The sequence below is a fragment of the Setaria viridis genome, chromosome 5 (assembly GCF_005286985.2).
Source record: "Setaria viridis chromosome 5, Setaria_viridis_v4.0, whole genome shotgun sequence".
Lineage (NCBI taxonomy): Eukaryota > Viridiplantae > Streptophyta > Magnoliopsida > Poales > Poaceae > Setaria > Setaria viridis.
In genome coordinates, this window is record NC_048267.2 from 9,323,132 (window position 1) to 9,343,024 (window position 19,893).

Here is a 19,893-nt window from a genome sequence, read left to right on the forward strand (position 1 = left end):
CAATCATAAAGGAGGCCGGCGATGTAGACTGGCACACCGTGCGGCGATCGATGGCGCGGGCACGGCACAGGGTGCTTGTGCAATGTGGTTTAGCAACTAATTAATCCTTGTCCACGGCTTCCGTCTCATAATTAAAAGCGCCGCCGCAGTATAATTGGCAATCATTAGTGACGAGCTGATATCAGTGCAAGTTATCGGCATGCACTGTCACGCCCAATTATTTATACTAACAACCTAGCTAGCTAGGGGATTAAGTAGATTCTTTGATTAGGGTTAGCCTACTACAGATGTTCTCTGATTATATGATTAATTTTTGGACTCGCGCTACACTAGTGCAGTGTCAACAAATAAAACTAACTTCTTTTATACATGATAACTGGCTCCACTTAAAAGAAATACGTACATGACGTTTTATTTTAGAATGGGCGCAAAAAATATTTACATGCCTTTCGCCACCAAAACATATTCAACTATTTGTATTGTTCATGTGAAAATGACTTTATTAGATGTTTAATGACTTCTCCACGATGCAATGATGGCAACAACTTGAATATTGAGACCATGCATAGTGTCTACAACATGACGGAGAGACTGTATACATGTGCCGAAGCAAATAAACAACGTTTAAGTTCCCACGTCGGATTCACTGGTTCTAACAGTACAGAAAGCAACGATCCAATTGTAGCTACTGCATCAAACTCAAAAAGGGTAATTCATGCATCAACCCACCTTTCAGCAATCAGAATTTAAAAAGGTTCAACGACACGCTACATCAAAGTTTGCATCCATTTCTGATCCATATACATACAGTAGGAAGGAGAAATCTCAAGAAAATGTGCTGAAAATAGAGAAATTTGTACTGATCAACAAAGTCCTAAAGAATCAACTGATCCAGACAGGGACATGACCTTCATACAGTTAGTTGATGAAGATATGTTTGATGCTTATGGGTAACAACTCGCAATAGATTACTGTCGATCTGATACTTTGCAGGTCGACGAAACAGGCCCCATAAAATAATTCAAAGTACATGTGGCCCTCAATGATGGCACTGTTACAGCATGATAACTTCGGGTTAGATTTTGTCATCTTTGTCATTTATAGGTACGTAGCTGAAGCTTATATATATAATTAGTATCATCATGATCTACGTACCATGCATATCTCAACACAATGTAATTACAAGTTGCCGCAAAGCTTTCAAAACTAAAAAAGTTGCAAAAAAGCATCCACAGTCCAGTCTGGACAACAATCATGCAGATCACTGAGACCAAGTGACAGTACAGTGTTCACACCCCAGGCAGATCTTTATTTCAAAACAGAAAACAAGGGGAAAAAAGGTGCCATTTTTCAGATGAAAAGAAACAAAACAAGGAATTATTATGGTGTATAATCGATGATCAACTTAATCTTCCGGTTTGAGAACTGTACAGCTACTACAACAACAGTAATAACGACCACTGTAACAACAGTGTCTGACCCAGAACTACATAGATGTTGGTCAATTTAGCTTTCCTAAAGGAAAAGCCAGGTCAATTCGAGTAGTCAACAGAGCAAACATGTAAAAGCTCCTCAAGAAAGAGAGCGAGCTCACGGTCTCCAAGAAGGCAAGAACAGACAAGTATAGGTTCACACACTAAGCTCTCTTTTACAGTACGTGGTAACAGAGGAGCCCTAAGATCATGAGGCAGGCCCCACCTTTAAGTAGCTAGGCCGCCATTAGTTTTATTGGAATCAACATGTACAATGATGCCGCATGACATACATATGCATGGAATGAAAAAAGGGCTCATCAGCTATGGCGTGTAACAACCAAACAAGCAAGATTTGCCATCATCTCATCTCAGGAAGCCATGCATAAAGGTTGTCATGCATGTGGTGTTATTATATAACGCGTGTGCTTTTGCTACGAGTAAAAAGATTGTATTATTTAGAACTCTAGCAGCTGGTTCTGGTGCCATTGCAAGTAGCTCGGACTGTCTGAAGTCTTCATCGTGTTGCCACAGCCCTGCCAAGCTTAGCCCCCAGCCATACCTGCACTACTATGCTAGCTCGGCCTACATCGTGGGTTGGCCGCTGCTGCACCTGGCTTTGCTCCGGACCCTTTGGTCCTGCCAGCACACCAGGCTTGCATCATAATCAGAGGGATGAGTCGTATGGCATTAGGATCTTAATGCAGCCTGGTTTAAATTAAAGATGATGACTGTAAGACCAGTAGAGTTTTTGGGAGAGGACGAAAAGGGGCACATAAAGGAATCTCCGGAATAAAGATAATGTTGAAATAATATTGTGACCTGCAGCAGGAAGGTAGTTGAAGTGCACGCTTACAGTTTACACCTTCATAACCATAACAAACTTAGCAAGGAAGTTAGAAAGTTACAGTTTTTGAGGTGAATTATCAACCAATTAGCCATATTAATTATACTCCGTAAAAAATAGCCATATTATAAAGTTAAAACTAGTTAAAATGAGCATAGCATAGCTAAGAACGCGCATGCCCAATCATTTTGTTGGGGATCGGAGGTGATTTCTTTTCCATGCTTTTGTTGCTACAAAGTTTTTAGGGGAGCAGCGCTGGATCGGAGAAAGGGTGACATAGCTATACACCCGTCGCCACCAACTGAATCTTTGTAGCCATCTAAAGATGATTATTAAGAAAATGCAACTTACAAAAGGCCATAATAAGATCTTCATAAGATCCCGCACAAGAACACGATCTCGTGTGTGCAAGCCACTATCCTAGTACACCAACATTAATTCGATCCTGAAATCCACAGACATCAAATCGTTGGACCTAAGGAAGGGGGCCGAGAAGAGGAGGTAGTAGTAGTACTGGGCTAAGCTAGGGCTAGGCTAGTCCCTACCCTTTGTGTCTGGATGCATGCATGGCGGCAGCCTTTCCCCAGGTTCACGACCTAGCATGCCTGTCCTTTTGAGCTGCATCCCCTTGCAACTTGCATCCAAGTGCTAAAACTCATCACGCTCGGCATCGCCAACAAAATCGCAAATCTTTCAGTGGAAACAGCAGCTAGTAGTTGTCTGTAGCTTGCCAGTTATTGCCACAGACCGTAGCCCATGCCATAGCCCATAGGCATGTTTGGGGTGGCTCAGCTTTTTCACGAGCCAGTTCCTTTGAAAAGGATTAGGGCAAGGGACTCCAGCTTTTTTATTATTATAGAACAGAAAAAACTCTTTAATTTTGGAAAAAAGCTATCCATACATGATTTATCAGTTAAATAAAGGCTAAAAAATTCTGGTAGTTTGAACCTTAGGCCTGAACCTTGAGTTGGAACAAAAATACTCCCTTCATTATACAAGTACTCCCTTTGTTCCAAATTATAAGTCATTCCAACTTTCTTGGAGAATCAAAGCATCTCAAATTTGACCAAATTTATACAATAAAGTACTAACGTTCATGATACCAAATAAGTACCATTAGTTCCTTCGTTAAATATATTTTCATAGTATATCTATTCGGTGCCATAAACTTTTATGATCTTCTCTATAATTTTGGTCAAACATAAAATGGTTTGACTCTCCAAGAAAGTTGGAACGAGGAACAGAGGTAGTAGCTTTTTCAGAGAGAGGTGGTGCGCATCCATGGAAAAAGTACGAGCAGCTAGCGTGTGTGCACAAGTGAAAGATGATGCATATCTAGCTATGGCTGTGTGGGAAGGAAATATATGGAGCTGAGCTGATGGGTCCTTGTGGTACAGATTCAAGGTTGCACTTGCACTGTTGCAGGGAACAGTCCCTTTGAATTCTGGTCACAAGGGGCGTGCAGGGTGGGGGTGGGGTGGGGTGGTTGTGCACGGGCGTGCATGGAACCGTACCTTTCGCTAGAGAATCCTGTCTGTCTGGCCAGGCCATGCATGGGGCTACCTGACTCTTGTTCAGGGCCATGCACGCATGCTTTCAAACCATCCTCGATCACAAGACATGTTGCAGGTGGTTTTGTTCTGTTAGTGTGGTGCATTATGCAGATAATAGTTGCCAAATATAGCATCACTGACCTTCACCTGCAGAGCTGCACGTTGATTGTCGAAGCATAGTGGGGCGATGGGGATGCTTGATTGGGGCAGGCTGCTGCTGATCCTCCCATGACATGATCATCTGATGCCATCTTGACAAACAGCTTTGGCTGCGTCCCCCTTGTGTGGAGCCGGGGCTATTTACGTCAGTGGAGTAGTTTAAGTGACCTACCACAGAATTCAGAAGTCAGTTTAAGGGTCCAGTAAAACGGTGACAGTTTAAGGGCCCACTGTGTAATTTGTGCACTGCAAAAAATAAGAATAATGCAGTTTTCCTGCTTATATGGAGCCCAACACATCTTCATGTGCCTAAGCAAAAGTGGTTCATGTGATCGTGTAAGATCTGTGTCTTTATCCTTACTTATATTGACCATGCACTACCATCACATAAAGTATGGCAATCATGCTCAACTGTCATCCCTATATTTCGTTTCAGCAAAGCAAATTGGATGTTACATGTCGGTGAAAATGAATTACACACAAGGAAAACTAGTTTCTGTGGCTCATGGTCACCATTAGCACAGTGCGTAAATAACCCCCAAAACCTTGATAGGCACAGATGCATAAATTATTGACTTTTCAATGATCTACTAGCAAGCGGACCCGCAGCCATGTGATTGCTTGCACTTTGGGGCCAGGTGCTATGATTGGCCCATGTAATACTTGGAGGATAAAATAAAGTGAAAGTGAAAGGACATGGCTTTGAAAATTAGAATGTTTGGCAGAATCCGTTAACCAGTACGTACATCCACAGAGATATCATACTCGAAAAGTGTAACCAGGCAAGGTTTCTAGACACATCCAATTGGTTCTCTCATGGAAACATCCTAGAGAAAGATGGTTTGCAGGTAGCCGCGCGGCTGCAGTTGCCAGCATATCTTATCGCAATATATTAAGGGAGATTGATCACGATAGGAGAATCCAGAGAGGAAAGCATATGAGGTTTAGCACTGCTAATTTGCTAAAGTCCCTTGGGTGACTGGAAGGGCACACTACTAGATATTGATTCCGTTAGCTTTCCATCTATATTTCATTCGTCCGTACATGGGCTGTGGGCTAAGATGGAAGCTACTTATGTCCAAAAGTGACATCCGGCCACCTATTTCCTTAGATTTGACATTTTCTATTCGATTTACCTTTTACTTTCCAGGTCTAGTTGAAGTTTTCTGATTATGATTTTAATTATGTCATGAAGTAATGCAGAACAGAGAACCTCCTTTCTTCATACAGTTTTTTAAGTCGTGTAGGCAGAACAGGGCTAGCTTCCCCATGCAATTTTTAAATAAGACACCACAAGGAAAAGCTAATGGATATGTATTTAAAGAAGTCTACTAGACATTCTGCATTTAGTTTCTTTTCTATTTCTAGAAATACTGATAAGTGCTTAGGAAAAGGACCCACCAAGAAAAAGGTCAACGAAAGAAACTTGAAAAGGAAACAGTATGTGGGAATTCAAGCATCAAATACGATGCTTATGGACTTCTTTCTGAAAGAATGAGAATCATTATTAGTGATTGCTTTTTGTGAGGAACATTTCCATAATATTCTGAGCTTTATTATACTGATTGCTGATTGTGACTCGAGCAAGAATTGGTTAGTCTGTGCGATTCAGCAATTAAGAAGAGTACAGATGTTGCGTCAAATTTAACCCACACCAACCTTTAAAATGGGAGTGGTTTCATTTGAACTCAGACCAACACTAGAGCAACTTGATTACTTACGAGCTGGAGTACCATCAATTGGAAATGTACATTATTGCACTTCACAACAAGTTTCCTCGAATGAAATAGCAGGTTGAAATGTAATTCTGACCCCAAACGCCAAGATTCCCTGTATCATAACGAACGCAACACAATTAGCAAAACATAGTTCTGACGAAAGATGTAGATAATCGCAATATAACAGGATCTCTCTAAGTTCCAGACAAATGGAATATTGCGATTAGACACCATTAGTGTGATACTGGGGCCTTTACACTTACCTGTAGTCTGAGATAACTCTTGTTTTTCCTCAAAATTTTGCTCTTAAATTGTTCGGTGGCAGTATGTCATAGTGCTCACAAATTAATTCGATATTATTTGAAAATATATTGCATAAGATGAGATAGTTAAACTAAATTATGTACAGAAAAAAACAATGCTGAATCATCAGTGGAGACATCAAATGTCGAAACATGATTTTGAGACATACTGTACAGAAATACACACGTATTTCAAAGAATAAAGTGAAAACACGTCTCCCTACAATCAGAGTGACTCAAGGTTTGCAAGCTTCAACTTCCTATCAACAGTCAAGTAGTCTTCGACTGCAATGCATGTAGAACGCAGAATATTGGCCAGAAAAGTAGCCATCTCAGTTTCACTTCTATGAATATGATCGTGCCCAGTGAGGTCATTTCCGTGCGCCAATTGTTCTGCCCAAGTGTAGATGTGAGAAGTCAACAACCATAGCTTGTCTGCAACAATGTCCCTGAAATCATCCCAAATGCTGCTGGAGAGAAAGGAAGGCAGGGTGACAGGCAAGTCACTCAGTACATTTCTCGAATTAACAACGAGAAGTGGCATATAGATGCAGCAGCTATCACATAGCAAGCCAACAAACCGTAGCACCTGAAATATTAGAACAAGAAAACCTAAGCATGCTTGTGTTTGCGGGGAAGCAACATGTGACAGTAAGCATCCATCCACAAATCCAACATAGCATCTTGAATAATTACCGTTGAGGGATGAGCTGTAACGCAGCCAATCTCTAATGCATCCAGAAGCCACTGCCTTTTTATACTGTTTTCAACAGAGTTTATAGCTGCAGCAATCTCAACAAGGACACTCCACCAGACACCTGAAATAGCATATTTGTTAGTTTTTCAAAATAATATACGGAATGTCATAGGATGGGCGAGGAATGATAACATAATTGAATGGAAGATTGAGGACTACTACTAAACAACAGCAAATGAATGCAATTACCATCAGCTCTTGCACACAATATCATCGTCTTTATATTACCCAGCTCATGCACCGAACCACAACCAGTCGCGCACAATCTTGCTCTGATGATAATCTTTTTTGCCACGTCAACATGTTCTTCCTCAGTGACTAAAGCAGCATTCCGAACCTGAATGAAAGGTGAAAGCAGCACTGTGAAACTTTACAATAAAGCATAGAAACTAAAACAAACAATTTGCAGAGATATATTCATAAAGACAGATTTATTCTATTGTGAACCTGCAGCATATCACCCAGCCAACTGCTCTGGGCATTGGTAAGACACGTGAGAGCAGCAGACCATTCATCCATGAATTCAGGTTGACCATCATTGTGGAGAGTCAAGAGAGGCAACAAGCATTCAATGCATTTTTTAGTGAATGAGAAACCACCAGATTCTTCAGAAACAACATCCACCAAACACTTGCAAATGCCTTCCCAGAACGACATTCTTATCATGCTTTTCTGTTCACATGAGTAATTCAAGTATGAAGAGGTGGGGGAATACAAGTATTCAGTTAAATCCTCATATAGTTTATCCAATCTTGAATCGGAGAAGAGCTTCATTAGGTGTGACAAATGTTGGAGCAAAATAGACTGCACGTTTATTTCTAATCTTCGGAATCTGAGTATGTCAGTCAGATAATCCAAAAACTGAAGAAGGGGACTAATGTGAGTGGCATGAGCTAGAGAAAAATGTAAGCATTCTTCCCTTAGAAACTTTAGATCTTGCTGATCGGTTGGCTTATAAGGAATCTGCACTTCAACTTTCATGCACCGCCGTACAATAACCCCCCAGTCTGTAGTTGGCAATCGAGGAGCTTTAGAAAGACATCTTAAAACTGTTCCAACTGTACTTACTGGCACCATATCAAAAGGCTGTAGATGGTAAAATAACATAAGTCAGCAGAAACATATTAATGATACTCTTAACTCAACAAAATGACAAGTAAATGATATGACCATAACACAAAATATAAAGTAGTTCGCTAAATTGATGCACAATAAATCATCTTAATTTCACAGCCATAAATTAAAAAAAAACAATGTCTGCACATTATTTTACACAGTTACCGTTTACTTTTTTTTTTCTCGAACACGCAGGAGAGCTGCGTATCATTGTATTAATAGGAGAAGAAAGAGTCATACAGAGACTCACACCCACACAAAATCCACACACACAAACCTACACACACACACCAAAAACAAAAGGGGGACTAAACACCCAGAACAGGAAGAACACTACCAGACCACAGGGAGATCTAACCAGTTAGCCAACCCCTCTGACAGTGAGCAAGGTAAGACCTTTAGCCCCTGGTAAACACCAGTGCTCAGCATCCTCCCTAGCTAGGGTCAAGGCTGTAGCAATGCTGGGAGCAATTCCAGTCTTTGTTTAAATCGACTGGAATAACATATAGACAAATGAGTATGCATTAGCAGATTCTTTGCATCAGTAAAACACCATCCACTTCACCCACTGGCCACTGCAGCAGCAAAGGCATGCAACCACAATCGAGCGTCGGGAAGGGAATTAGAAGATTGCTACGGTGCTTTAAATCACATCCTAATGTGATTCAGTATTTCAAGTTTGAAATTTATGCCTGTGTTAGTAAATTATGATAGATGTTCAAAATCATCTTGTGTCCTCAAATATACAATTTAGCATATAAAACTGCACATCTCAGCTTATATATGTTGAATGATTTGAATCTTTGTTTTGAAATATTTCCCCGCAAAACGAAGATGTACACTGCATTTGACATAAATAAGCTATGCACTTCTGTAACAGATTTACCGCACAGACCTATTGTTAACAAATTGCATGGTAATCTTTATTTAAAATGAGGGTTTAGATCAAACCTTTTCAAGCTTAAGATCATTCAACCAGCGACTTAAGTTCCAAACTAAGCTTTGTTCAGAAAAACTTGAAGCTTGACTGGGATCGCCAGAACTTCTATTAGAACCATTGTCATTGTAAAGAATCAGATTCTTTGACAACCACCTGCTTCTAAGAAATGAAATGGCCCATGCAGCATTATCTTGTATATTCTTATCCTCAGCATCCTTAGCAAGAAGATATATTTCATGGACCATAGATGTTGAAAGAGTCTCACCAATAGGGCTTACCAATAAAGGACCTCTCACCAAAGATGACTCCTGAACACATAACAAATTAGAATTTTTTTACACATAAAAAAATTGAGTATTCAAACAATTATAGAACATAAATGTTAGAATGCGTGGAGGAAAGAGACCTCATGTTTGATTTGCGAAGTCATAAGTTTTGAACACATCCCAGTAAGATCCCCTGCACCTGCACCACAAGCGTTGACTACACCAAACATGCCTCCCAAATGAACAAGGGGAGGAAAAGGATGTGTATATATATGTCTGAGAGTGTCTAGAAGTTTTTTAACAGCACTGAAATCCATAGCATGCAACCCGTCATCTAGTATAAAAGACAGGAGAGATCCAGCACCAATACAGATTGCCATCAATAAATTCTGAAAGAGAATTCCAGATTTATTGAGGTTTAGGAGCTCAGAAGCTAAAGAAGTGTAGCGATTGAACAGTGCATCCAAGTCCTCATTCATCAACTCCACTCTTTGGCAAAATGCCACCACAGAAGGAAGAGCAAGACATGAGCCAATACAAAGTGATACTGAATTCATTTCATCAAATAATGCACAGCTTGAACTGACATTTGGTATCCATGATATCAATATGTCCTTGACTTCAATAACAGTGTCATAAGCTCCAAGTCTATACAGAGCAACAACAGAGTTCCCCAGACCAAGAACAAGTCCAGCAATAGCCCAAGGATCATCATTGAAGCTATCATTATTTTCTTCCATCCCTTCTATGGATTCTATTCCATATATACCAAGTTTTTTGAGAGAATAACATGAGGATGGACATAGCTGAATCAATGAAGAAACCAAAGCATGAAGAATATCTTCAACTGATGCACGCTCATTGAGTTCTGTAGCAGCCGCTACTTCTGCATCAGTAGCATTATGTGCTCTCGTCAAAAGACCTTGGCAAGCATAGCCTAATGCCAGTCCACAAGCTCCTTTTGCAAGACCGCTTTCAGTTTTTGAGATAACCTAAATGCAGAAAAGCAGAAGACATAATGAGAAAGTAAGACAGCTTTCAGTTTTTGAGATAACCTAAATGTGGAAAAGCATAATACATAATGTGAAAGTATGCATTACACACTTTGAATCTGAAAGTATCCTCGAATATCATACCCAACAAGCACAAAATGTAAAAGGAGAAAACTATTTCATAATTCGGATGGGCTTATTATTATTATTATTATTCGAATATCACATCCTATTTTTTTTCATAATCCGGATGGGCAGCTCTCCTGCATGTTCGAGAAAAAAAATAACTCGGATGGGCTACACTATGTAAGCATTCAATAAATATGCACAAATTGCATTCAAAAATAAGCTCCCAACCATAGCAAGTTGCAATGTGAAGATCTCAAAAGACATGGACTAGTCCTGCTCCAGCATCCAGCATCGTGAACTTGATTTCACTGGGATGAGGCATGAAGCAACATATAAATAAGCTCCTAATAATCCAGTGAATTTCTGTTATAGTATAACAGTCATCCACACAGGACACTAGGAGAGCAGTCTGATACTACGCACCAACAAAATAGATATTTGTATTCCCATGATCTCCCATTTTACACAATTATGATATGGCACTAGTGAAAATAAAGCACCAAATAGCTAATGCATTGCTATCTAAAAGGAAGAAATGTGTAAGCTCTAAACATATTCAATTATGAGCTGAGAGTGAGATTTCACACCTCAAGAAGCCCATTAATAACCTGAAACCTGCTCTTTTTATCCGTGGGATGAAAACAATTGAATATTAGTCCAAGAGAGAGTGCTGCTGACCACTGCTGGTGCTCATGCTCGTATTGAAACAGCCATTTTAAAAGAAAATCTGATGCAGAAGATATTACCAAATGGGCAGTTGGTGGAACAATCTGGCAATAAGATAAGATGACCACAGATTAAATCAAAATTAGCAAATCATCCATAAACCACTGGAACAACCATAGGAATGCATTTTCTTAAGGGCTAGAGGTGAGACAAGAAAAAAGTACTTGAAATGTCTTCACCAGTAAAAAGACAGGAAATATAAATCAGATGGCAAAAAGATCAAATACATCATACCATATAGTTTGTATAACATATTTGGGAATGACTAAAATTCTAAAATAATAATAAAAGACCTCTTACCAAGCATAGTGCTCCAATGACAAGGGCAATGTTAACAGCAACTCGAGGAGTAGATACTGGAACGTGATCGCACAAAATCTGCAATCACAATTAGGAAAACACAAGGAAACGTAAACATTAGCATTAAGGAAGCGACTTATGGGGACAAAATATTGAAAAGGAGGGCGATAGCAAGGAGATATAAATGTTAGCAAAATCCAGATAGTATACAGAAGATGCATAATCAAGTACCAAAATCATCATGCACGATAAAATATTTGTCCCACGTCACAATCGACACCAACAAAAAATGCTCGTTGTCCACAAACTATCAGTTCTTTAGTAACTACAAGGCACATTATGCACCTCGAAAACTTGCTCCTGTAAAGAAGCTGATACATAATAAATTTGGCAACTTTTGTTTAGATCAAAGCTACATAATAACCTTGGTGATTTTGTTTAGATCAAAGCTACATAAAAAGCACTACTTCTGAAGCAGAACAAACAAACTCAGAAGAGAAAAACTAAGGGATATCCTAAAGGTATAAATATTTACCTTAAATATATCATTAGCAGCTTTTAAAGCTTTGTTTAACTTCGATGGCTCTTTACTGTCAAGCAAAGCAACAACTGCTTGCATCCAATTGGAAACAAATGACTTCCATGAATGCAATGCAAGAAGAGCTACCTCTATGTTTCTTGATATGTACATAGATTCAGCAATTTCTGTAAATGCTTGCTCAAAAGCAGTATGAACTCTAGGCAAACTCTGCAAATGAGATCAGCAAACATGAATAACATGACATGAGAAGGATTCAAGTTTGAGTGGTGAGCAGTGAATATGAAACCCAACATTACAGATTACTAACCTTAGATTTCCCTTCATTAAGTATATCCTTTGGGGTAAAATTAAGAGTTAGAAGAGCAGCACCAGGCAACTGATGATGAGTTGACTTTCCTACTGTTTGAATGCAACAGTCAAACAGGGATTTTAAAGATGAAACTGATGCCAGATTGTAATAAACACTGAGCAGAACAAATTAAGCCTTTCATATATAAAAAGAAGGATAGAACAAGCTAAGTATTTTCTTAGAATTAGAAACATATGAGTTGGACTGAATATCATGCATTCAGCATTTTGGATCTTCAGATAACAAAAGGTAAGTAATTTGAGTTGAACTACATCATTAGCATACCTTTAAACACAGCCTGAGGGAAAACATCCAGTAGCTTCTCAAATTTATGCACTACAACTCTTTTATCAGTGGTCACTCTACGACGGTTTCTGTGTGAACAGGGAAAACATTAGTTATGGGTGTCAGTAAGCACCTGAATTTAGAAGATAACATACTAACATGTGTTCAAATTTGACAATCTCATCTTGAAGGTTCTCCATGGAGTTGAGAACTGTCAGATTATCTTCATTAGTAAAGAATTCATAGTTTCGTTTCCAGAAATCAGGAATAGCATCTTGAACAAGTGAGACCTGTAAAGCACTCATTGTTAAAAAAAACTTACAGACCTTTGAAACAGGATTCCTAACCAAAAAGAGGAAGATAAGCACACATGGAACAAAAAATCGTAGCATAACCTTATAGTGAGACAAGGAGTGAAAAGCAGCTCCTCTTGCTTTAACCCAGAGAGATTCGGAATTATTTTTCTTGGATGTTCCAATGCTCCACAATATTCCTATCAGGTTTTTAGATATTCCAGAATACACCTCAGCATCCATCGCTCCGCATCTCAACAGGACACACAAACTGCAAAAGAACAAGAAAATATAGTGAGAGTAAGAAGCATGTATCAGCACACACCTGTACATTGGCGATACCAGTCTACCAGACCAGGCACATCTTAGAATTGAGTTAAATATTTGTCTGCAGTCTTACCTGTGAGCAACAGCAGGCTCAACGGAATAATCAAGCAGCTCCTTTGATATAACTTTCCAGGCCGTATAGAAATCTGATATACAGATGAGGAGCTGATTTCAGATGTGAGGTGCAGCAAATATGACTTCTTATACAAAATACCTCACTAGTTTTCAGAACACGGCTTGTTGTAACAACATTGTAATTTATACGCGCAATAACTTATTGATTGTTGGAACATTGTCCAGAAACTAAGTAATGAGCTGAAGCTGATGGAAAGTCAGAAATTTAGACTTACCGACTACATCAGCTTCACAGAGATATGAGAGACTCTCAAGACCAAGAGCTTGAACCACAGAATCACGACTCTCGATGCAAAACTATAAGGTATTTGTACTACATGTTAGAAAGCAGACCAAGTACACAAAATAGATGAATAGTTGTAAGAAAAAAAAACTAGAAAATACTCACTGATACAGATAATATTAAATCAACACCTCTATCTGGGTTGTGCTTGCAAACATCACGTATTGATGAGGCAATACTCATGGAAATCTCTCTGTCAGAGACGAAATTGGAAATATTTTCAGGATCCAGAATTGCCTAAATTAGAAGCCAAAATTAGTAGCAATCTTATTACATCAATCTAGAAAAAAATCACAAACTGTCAAATATGCCAATGGCATGAGGGTCTGTGGCTCACATCTTACTAACACATTCGGGGATTGCAAAATTTTTCAATGGCAGGTAAGGAATACATCATATTTCAAAATCAAGGAACACAAAGGCGCAATTTACCAATCTTGCTAGTCACGAATTGTTCGGAACAAACATTTTAATAGTTTAATAAAGTCATGTTTTTGTAACATCACCTTAGGTTTTCTATGCCACATGCAATGTATGAAAGCTCACCATGATAAAATAAGATTTCAATATCCAGTTGAAATAGCATTCTTACTTGTAAGTTTGGAAATGCCCAATCAGTGACAACCCATATTTTGCAGAGTAATCGTACAGCTATAGCATATAGAACCCTGCAGAAAAATCATGTACTGTAAGAAAAGCACAAGAAAGTAATTCCATATTTTTCCCTTATATGCAATAAAGAAAGGAAAGGGTCTGCAGTCATTAAAACTGATAAATATGGCTAAATGTGAAGATCAGAACTCAATCCATTAATGCAACATCCATAAGCTAAAAATTATTCAACCAAATAAAGAATGCATACACAATAAAACACAGCAATCAGGACAGACCTGCAAGCTAGATGTTCAAAACAAACAAACATGTCAAAATGAGGCTTATTTATGTTAAATATTAAAGTAATTGCTAAGATAAGAAATGATATGCTTCCATTGCTTTCATCACCAGTAAGTTAAAAATACTAACGAGATTGAATATAAGATGTGTGATTCTCTGATAATTTGGACAAGGTTCCAGAAATGGAGACATCCTAAAGGTAGAAGCTAAGCAAGCACATAAGCAACACGAGAGCTCGTGATCCTCTAGTGATGTTGGGTTAAAGACTCGTAAAACTAAGTTTTGTATCTTATATAGATAGTTTTCAATACTTAAAATCCTTAGGTTCTAAAATTTAAGCATTGCATGAAATTTTCTATTTATGTGATGGAAACGCAGGCGTAATCTTTTTTGTCCCATAAAATATATAGTATGTAACCTGCACCAATGTATGATGGCTTGTGTTTGTTCTTAAATTTTCTGAAAATTGTCCATGTCATGTGTTTGGCTGCTAATGCCTGAATGCTGAATTCTGTTTTTCTTTCCCCAGATCATAAAGAACAAGATTGCTTCCATTCGTGTTCAGAGATAAAAGTAAAAAATGAAACCAAAGACCAGGCGGTCCATATGTGTCAGTACAAGGCGAATAAGCTCATTAGGACAAACAAACAAGAAAAAATAAAAAAGAAACTGAAGTTGGGGCTCACTTGTGATTAATGCATTTAACTTACGGATTTGTGTCCCTTTTAAGCATTGGTGATATCCATTGCAGAGCGAGTGGAAGCAAAAAACCATGTATAGCAAGTGATGGCAATGACTCTATCAAACTGAGCTGCAAATCATATGTCAAAAATACATATATCAAATATTCTACTCTTTTTACGATTCGAAATCATGTATGTATTGCTTTACAGTTAAGGTAAGAAAAGAAATGTGGTACCCTCCAAAATCAAAACGACTTTAGCACTTCAACATTAATGTAAATCTATATTAGAATTGAATGTACCCAATTACCCATGTTTATGCGAAGTACCAAAATTTAAATCACCATCCCATCTTCTAATCACTGCGGTAACTTTGCACAGATCTCAACACATTTCAGCTTTAGGAATCACATGTGCATGTGCACAAGTATTTTTGGAGTTTCTTAACTCTAACTCCTAAAAATAAGTGACCATGACCCCTTCTGCAAAGTGCAAACTGCTATATATTGTCATTACAAACGTGGATTCTCAATTCAAAGGCCTCGGTTTGGAGACTGAAAATCTATTTGAAACTAGTGAGGATTTAACATTTTATTAGAAGCCCAGTGAACTTTAATTCCTCATCATGTGCATTCAAATATGAAAGGAACATGGACTTGTAGTACTCACCAAGATCTCTGTTGAAAAATTTTTGTTACTGCATAGAATCTTGCTATAGAAGAGGATAACTACAAACAATGGCATACCCAATCTTGGGTCTGATGCACCAAGCACGGCCAAAGACTCTGCAGCAGAAGTACCAAGTTTTGGATGCATTACCAAAACGCATGCTACAGAGCTTATCAGAGATGATATTGCTACTGCAAGTAATTATATGGAGCAACAGGTTAGAGGATCAAATAAAGATAAATATAGAGGGAGCATAAAAAAGGCACAAGTAAACTCCTCAACCTGAAGATGTCTTTTTTGAAGACAAACCATCCAATGTAAGCTTTTCTCTGCGAAGGACTGCCAGATAGTCATTTAGTTGATGAGTCCAATATCTTGCTTCCAGACATTTCGGACCAGAATCAGGTGAAACCTTGATAGCTGTGTGCTTCATAAAAATGAAGCCTGCTGAAGATGGCTGCGGGTGGGATCATGAGAAGCAGAAATTGGACAAACTTATATGAGTACATAGAATACAAGAAATATAAAGCAGGATTTCTAGAGATGGAAGTGGAGTGGATATCGAGCAAGCACGATAAACCTACATGTCTTTTTAAGGGAAAACAGCATGAGAAATTCCTACCCTATTCCAGATATGGACACATGCATAGAATATGTGTGAACACAGACTCAAAATAGAAACAAATAGAGATGAATAAATCAATAGTAACATTGAAAAAAATATGAACCTTTACCAATATGAAGCAAAACAACAGAATATGATGCTTCATACTCAAATTGTGAAGTTTAACAGTCACAATTCATTTCTTCAACAAATAGATAAAACAAGGCGGAACTATAACAGGACAGAGAGGGGGGAAAAAAACTAAGGATCAAAAGATCACCTGAGACCATATATGATGCAGAAGTTTAGGAAGAATAAGTGCAGGTTTGCTTATGTGGTAATCCGTTGAAATATCTTGTTGCTCTGATGAATGAGAGGCAGGCAAGTCTAAAATGAGCGAGCTGAACCTTGACAGAACATGATATACCACTGCTTTCACAGATTTAGATGGAGAAATTCCAAGGTTGATTACTGCCATAACACAGAGAAGCTCCTCACTGAGGCCGTGTGTTTGTTCTTTCCGTTCAAGCACTGCAGCCATACACATATGACATATGAAACTTTTCGATGATAACACACAATGTATCTTATGTCAATGGTAACCAAAGGAATATTAGATTGACTCTAAGCTCCCTCCAAAAAAGGATTGAGATAAGTACAGCATGACTTTCTCTGTTTTCAAATATGCCCAGCATTTCTAAATGTAAATGGCCATGGTATGTTTGCCATAAAAAATCTGAAAATTTTCCGCTAACAACTTAAATAATTATATTTTCTCTCTAGAGTGATTTTTGTTTCACTTATCATATTTGTGTACAGCAAATTTGATTTTTTTTGGGGGGCCCACATGGAACACGTACACGAAAACATGAGATGGAAAAATATTTGAATGATGCGGTTTAGAGTTTTACTCCAAATATAGATAGATAGCACCCTAAAATGATGATTCTCTATTCAGGCCATATTAAAATGGTACCAGTGTTTTTGACACAAGTACTTTGTATGCTGCAAACCTCTCCATGAGGACTAATGCATTAAAAAAACGCAAAGCACTTTGCAATTCTCATCAAAATTAGAGCAGAGGAAGATGATACCCATTCCGTACTTCCAAATTCACTTATGGCTCTAACAAAGGTTTATAATATGAAACACAGTAACTTAAGGAAATTGGAAAACAATAAGAACCAAGTTCCTAGTGCCTCCAACAACAGGAATTGAAAATTTAGGGGGAGGAGGAGGGATTATAAACATTTAGGAATGTACCGTTTTCATATTTCCATTCAATCAAAAAGGCCAGAAGTTTCAAGCCAGCTAGCTGTTCGTGTTCAAACTCCAGCCCACTGAGAGAGTAAGAAAGAGAACTAAGAACAACAGAAATCTCAGGTAGATAGCATAATCCAAGGTCCTTTTGCACCGAGAATAAATGTTTCGATAGCCCAAGAAGTGAAGAAGTGATTCCCAGAAATTTTTTATGAAATGAACATTGTGTTAGGAGTGCTTCCATCAATGTTGCACTACTTGCTTGAACATCATATGTTGGCTGTTAAAAGAAGAAAGCCATCAGTATATTATATCTGCATTACCCATGCACAACAACCATATAAGCATTTGAATTAAAGTAATTGCAAGAAAACAAAGCAGCGATTAGCTGCACCTCATCAAAGAGTAAAAAATAAAACATGAAAGAAGTCCACATTTCAAGTCAACCTCATCACTGAGTATTAACACATAGAAGTTCATGTGTCAAATAAATCTTAGTGTTTTCACCAAAGAGACATTCAGAAGTACAAGAAAACCCATTGCTGACAGTTAACACGTCACAGGTTTCATGAACAGATAAACTATATGCTGGGTACTACTACAACAAGGAATCTGCGCATAAAAAAATACAGAACAGTCCAAACTGCAAAGAAACAATGTAATGTAATGGCGCCATTCAGGAGTATATACACCAAAATTCCCAAAATTTCAGAAAATATTTCACACATAATCTAATTTTTATGATACATTCTCGATTCATACATCAGCATACAATAAGTCAAGTAGAGCATTATACTGACAGGTATATATGTCAGTAGCATGCATCAAGTATAAACAGACCCTGACAAAATGGATAAGTCCATTGGCCGGATGCCACAACAGTAGTAATTTTTCATCAAGTGATAAACACTCCACTAATGATCATCCCCGGTCCATTTAAACAGCTCTAGGCACCAGCAGGTAACATGTCTACTATTATGAGCAGAATTGCAGAAAACAAACTTTACAGTGTTAACAAGAAGCACAACCTAGTATAGATGCCATTTGAAGATCTCGCTGGCTGATTTGCAGATATTGGCCACTACAACATTTCATTGTACAAATTAAGCAAAAGGCAGAGAGTAGTACCATGTGAGCATTAGCCAACTTCCTCAACAACACCACATAAGCATCAACCAAGCACTCCGCAGAACAAAGCCAGAGCTGCATTTCCTGAAGAAAATTAAGCGTTAGTAACGAATCACCAAAAGTAGGTACTTCTATTGAGAATGCATAACACAAACATAATACACTTCCATATGACATGTAAGCTTCTCAAGCCTCCAAGGAGTTTCGTACACTCTTTATGTTAGCTACAACTAATCTGGACTGGACTATAACATGGAATTATTGACAATGCCATCGCTACATGATGAAATGTGCAACACAAGTCCACAACTGTCATCAGGACTGCTGGAACACAACACAATACACCTGGTCAAGCTCCGGTTTGCATGATCGATCACAGCATTGCCAACTATTGAGCATCACTGACTCAGAGAACTGATATCATCCTAACGAGTATGACGCCGCAACATGTACCTGATCATCCCCGCGCCCGAAATGCAGCATGCCCTCTTCGAGCAACTTCAGCACTGAGATCGCGACACCAGCCTTCCCCGCTGCCGCGGCCGCTGCTGTCAATGCGCCGATCAAATCCCTCGCGAATGCGGCGTCCCCCTTCCTCACCACAGAGAACATCACGAACGGCCTCAGGAACCCTACAGTCCCATCCAGCCCCTCGGCAACCATCCTGGCCGCCTGCCGCGCCAGCTCCGCGCGCGCGCCGTCCGCCCCCGACGCTAGCGCCTGGACGAATGGGTGGTCGTGGGGCGGGAAGCGGGAGCCGGAGCGGAGGGCGCAGGCCGCGAGCGCGGAGACGGCCTTGACGAGGCAGGAGGTGAGCCGGGGCGAGGGGGAGGCCGCGAGGGGCGCGAGGAGGAGCGGGAGGGCGAGGCCTGGGGGCAGGAGGTCGGGGCGGGAGGCGGCGAGGCGGGCGACGGAGGCCGCGGCGTGCGCGGCGACGGCGGGGTGGGGCGAGGCGAGCAGCGCGGAGGCGGCGTCGTGGGCGGCCTCGGGGAGGGGCGCAGGGAGGGAGAGGAGGTGGCGGAAGACGGCCGCAACCGCGTGGCGTTGCAGCGTGGGGTCCGGGACCCGGGTGCGGTCGACGAGGCGGGAGAGCGCCGCCGCGCTGGAGGCGGCGGAGGAGGCCATGGTGGTGCGGTGGCCGGAGACGGGGAAGTAGTCACTGAAG

At 39.7% G+C, this 19,893-nt stretch overlaps 1 protein-coding gene across 2 annotated transcripts; it reads right to left on the reverse strand.

Annotated features, from left to right (window-relative positions):
- Positions 1-6,098: 6,098 nt before the first annotated feature.
- On the reverse strand, positions 6,099-19,893 carry LOC117856743 (protein RST1). 2 transcript variants are annotated; one of them, XM_034739124.2, is made up of 24 exons: positions 19,182-19,893; positions 18,729-18,812; positions 17,604-17,880; positions 16,621-16,871; positions 16,019-16,193; positions 15,737-15,927; positions 15,095-15,195; positions 14,083-14,158; positions 13,596-13,727; positions 13,423-13,504; positions 13,146-13,218; positions 12,848-13,016; positions 12,612-12,742; positions 12,453-12,541; positions 12,126-12,214; positions 11,813-12,025; positions 11,278-11,355; positions 10,839-11,021; positions 9,271-10,122; positions 8,876-9,172; positions 7,256-7,894; positions 6,998-7,145; positions 6,748-6,869; positions 6,099-6,640 (listed from the first exon to the last, which is right to left on the reverse strand). In XM_034739124.2, exons 1-24 carry the CDS (start codon positions 19,851-19,853, stop codon positions 6,278-6,280), a joined length of 5,487 nt encoding a protein of 1,828 aa, XP_034595015.1. In that variant the 5' UTR covers positions 19,854-19,893; the 3' UTR covers positions 6,099-6,277. The 2 variants fall into 2 exon arrangements, with proteins under 2 accessions (XP_034595015.1, XP_034595013.1); XM_034739122.2 differs by having other exon boundaries at positions 12,126-12,217.